This window comes from Lathyrus oleraceus, chromosome 5 (assembly GCF_024323335.1).
Source record: "Lathyrus oleraceus cultivar Zhongwan6 chromosome 5, CAAS_Psat_ZW6_1.0, whole genome shotgun sequence".
In the NCBI taxonomy this organism is placed as follows: Eukaryota; Viridiplantae; Streptophyta; class Magnoliopsida; order Fabales; family Fabaceae; genus Lathyrus; species Lathyrus oleraceus.
The window spans coordinates 642150168-642153952 of record NC_066583.1 but is presented as its reverse complement, the minus strand read 5'-3'; the positions used below and the strand labels follow the sequence as shown (position 1 = coordinate 642153952).

At 29.9% G+C, this 3785-nt stretch overlaps 1 protein-coding gene across 1 annotated transcript; it reads right to left on the bottom strand.

Moving 5' to 3' along the window:
* Nucleotides 1-1453: 1453 nt before the first annotated feature.
* Nucleotides 1454-1979, bottom strand: LOC127087557 (40S ribosomal protein S28). The gene is made up of 2 exons (XM_051028457.1): nucleotides 1910-1979; nucleotides 1454-1791 (listed from the first exon to the last, which is right to left on the bottom strand). Exon 2 carries the CDS (start codon nucleotides 1788-1790, stop codon nucleotides 1593-1595), a length of 198 nt encoding a protein of 65 aa, XP_050884414.1. The 5' UTR covers nucleotide 1791; nucleotides 1910-1979; the 3' UTR covers nucleotides 1454-1592.
* Nucleotides 1980-3785: the final 1806 nt, after the last annotated feature.

Sequence of the window (3785 nt, the reverse complement as noted above, 5' to 3'; positions counted from 1 at the left end):
GGAGTACCTAGGACACTTTGGGTGTTAACACCTTCCCTCTGTGTAACCAACCCCCTTACCTGTGATCTCTGACTTTTATTAGTTTTTATTTGAAAACTTCTTACTATTTGGGTTTTGTTCGTACTTTTTCCTTTTCCCTTGGAAACAATAAAAGCGCGGTGGCGACTCTTGTTAATTTATCTCTAGTTTATCAATAGCTTGATGATCATGAATTTCCAACTACACACATACACTTGTACCGCTGTTGACACCTCTTCCTGTGCATTTTGATACAAGTAAGTTGTTCCCTTTATTTGAACCAAAGGCTCTGATACCATTTGTTAGGTCATGATGAGGAGCATCAACATTAGACTAAGAGCAACACACAAGTGAGAGAGACATCACATATCCACCTAAAACCTTAAGATGATATGTGTATGGGTTCTCCCACTTATAAATGCTTATGTCTTCACATTTATAACCAATAAGAGACTTCAACTCACATTTGATTTATTATTCTTAACATGACTCTCATTTAAGGTGTTTTACCGTTTATAGCGAGACCCCATAATTGTGTCCATATGCTAGCATGGTCAAAGTCCAGAGCATTGATATCTTTAAGTCATCCCATTCTAACAAAATGAGCCAAGAATTTTTAAATATCGATGGGCTACCCTTTAAAATATGTTTAGTAGGGATGGCAATTAGACTCATCTCTAGTGGGTATTTGTAAAATTTACCCACAACGGATAAGAGAAAAATCCACAAGATAAATATGGATACGTGCACAAACTATTATTCATTAAAATAAGTGAGTATGAACACGGTATCTTAGTACCCACTCCGCCCCAATCCCGCACAATATATATTTGTGTTTTTATTTTTATTATTATGTACACAAGTTAATTTATCAATTTTATTAAATATATCACTGAACTTGTATGCATTTTTTATTTAAACGTTTATTTATTTCTTAACTTAATAATAACGTCTTTGAATTTTTTTAATTTTTTTAGTGTTATTAAAAACTTAAATTTACATAATATATTATAATTGATTAATTATTTGTATTAAAAACGTGGATAAACGAGTATAAATACAAGTATTTAATTACCCATAGGGTACATATACGAGTACAAATATTAATGCCCATATTGATATTGACTTAGGTACGAGAATTTTTTCAAACATACCCTACCAATTGTAATCTCTACCTAGTGTTTAGGGTCCTCAATGTTTTCCATGAAAATTTTGAAAATATTTCTCTCCATTTCACTAACCATGAGGTTCAAGGCTATCTGAATTGGTCCTCTATAAATTGGTACTTTTGTAATGATTTTGCCAAGAATACATATTGTTTAACTATTTAAATAGACGAGTTTATGATAGAAATCAACAAACAAAAGTCTCTCATTTGCTCTCTCTAAACTTTTTTTTAAGAGGGTCCTCACAACAATGATAAGATTTACTCAACTTGACCAAACAAAATGGGATTTCATAATAAGTGCAGAATTTTAGTGTATGATAATAACATTGGCCAAAATCTATACTTTATCATATCCAGAACCAAAATATTAAAAACCTAAACTTTATCAAATCCATTGAGTAGTTCTCTAGCGCAACCTCCTTGCTTCTCTTTCAGACTCAAGCAGGGTAAGAACATCACCTTCTCTAACTGGCCCTTTCACGTTCCTCATGATGACACGGTTTGAATCACCCAGAAACCTCACTCTAACCTGAGTCACCTGCCCTCTTGAACCAGTACGACCCACAATTTTTTCAACCTTTGCATTCTTGATTTCAGAATCCATTCTGCTCAAACACAACCACAAAAATAATCGTGACAAATATTATACGCATCACAGAGAAAATTCAAAATTGCGAGGTAACACATAGCTAAACAAGAAATTGAACAAGGAGAAAAACTAACGCAGTGATGACGAGTGCGGTGGCCGGAGGAGAATACACCGAGCAGCTGCTAGAAGAAAATAGAGAAACCCTTTTCTTTTTTTTTAATTTGCTTTCTCGTGTTTATATTAGATTTTTAAAAGCCTGAACAGATTAATGGGCCGGCTCAGTATTAAATCATACCCCTTCAAATTCTACACTGAAAAAAATTCAAAAATAAATTTATAAAAATTGCATTCCGGTAAATTATCTGATGGTTACAACGAAAATAAGTTAGGCAACAATAAAAATTTATGATCTAAAGTAAAGAAAATTGTTTTATGATCTAAAGTAAAGAAAATTGTTGTCTATTCTAATAGGCACATTTTTTATATTTGATGAAAAACCTTATATCCCACGTCTGAAATATGGTTTCCTAGTTAAGTAACATAATGATACTTCAACAAGTTAAAAATCATGTGACAAATAGTCACTATTACCTCATAGAACACAAAAAGATGAGATGATGACTCAACAAATTCAACATATAAGGGATAATAGACATCCCATAAGTTTGGGAAAATCCCCCTTTTAAGGAAGTTATCTTCAATAGAAATTTGATATTGAAGGAGCTTTTAGGAGAACACAACTACTTTAGAGGAAATCCAACTACTCTAGATATTAGGAGAATCAACTTCACTAATATGACATGGAGATCACTAGAAAAATCCCGAGCTAGAAGAGATAATTACATAGAGGTCGTATAATAAGAGTCGTCTTTGGCATAATACCACCACCACCACCTATCTTGATGAGAGGTAGGGTAAGATCCCTGATTAGCGAGAGAAGATCAACAATCAAAATTTGCTTGTGATAAAAAAGGTGGATTATTTTCCACTTAAGATCACAGACCCAAGTCTGACTCTCCCACCTACCAACACCCAGAGAACTTAACTATAAGAGGAGTGTTCTCAATCCAAGAGAGACATTTTCATAAAGAAGAATGAATGTCAAATACTAATTTCTTAAAAAGGTTATCCCGAAACCAATATGAGAGATACTTAACTTTGACATCTAAGATATATATATATATATATATATATATATATATATATATATATATATATATATATATATATATATATATATATATATATATATATATATATATATATATATATATATATATAATATATATATATATATATATATATATATATATATAAATATATATATAACAATCAGATCTATCATCCAAGTTTGAAGAAATCAAAGTAGCTTACTATTTGGCTGATAGAATATCATGCTAGATGTTTGTAGCACCCGAAATCAATCACCACCTCTATTTACTCAAGTTAAGATCATGAGCACTGAAACCTCAAAACTTCCTAGACTTACACACATTTGACCACTTAATCCATGCAATCTTGAAAATCCCTTTAACTCCACCAAAAAGAAAATATTCCTTTGAATTTTCACATTCTTTTTCTACTTTGAGTTATTAGTGCAAAATAATTAGATTTTAAAATAAAATATATGTTTGTCTTCTGATTATGTTCTTAATGCTTTAAACAAAAATTCATTTAAGTCTTGTTCAAAGCCTGAATATATATATATATATATATATATATATATATATATATATATATATATATATATATATATATATATATATATATATATATATATATATATATATATATGGGTTATGTGTTCTCTAAATTTTAAATTAGTATTTTTTTAAATCTTAATAATTTTTAATAATAAAAATAATATTAATGAATTAGTGTATAATAACATGAAAATTTATTCTTCTTCTTAAGTCATACTACTTCATCAAATGAAATGCTTCGTCTTTTAAAATAAGATTGAAATTAAATGAAGGACTAAAATTTAGAAAAATATAAGATGGAGAGACC

What these genes read in the sequence shown, in the direction of transcription:
- LOC127087557 (XM_051028457.1), bottom strand. Translation starts at nt 1,790, where the DNA reads ATGGATTCTGAAATCAAGAATGCAAAGGTTGAAAAAATTGTGGGTCGT.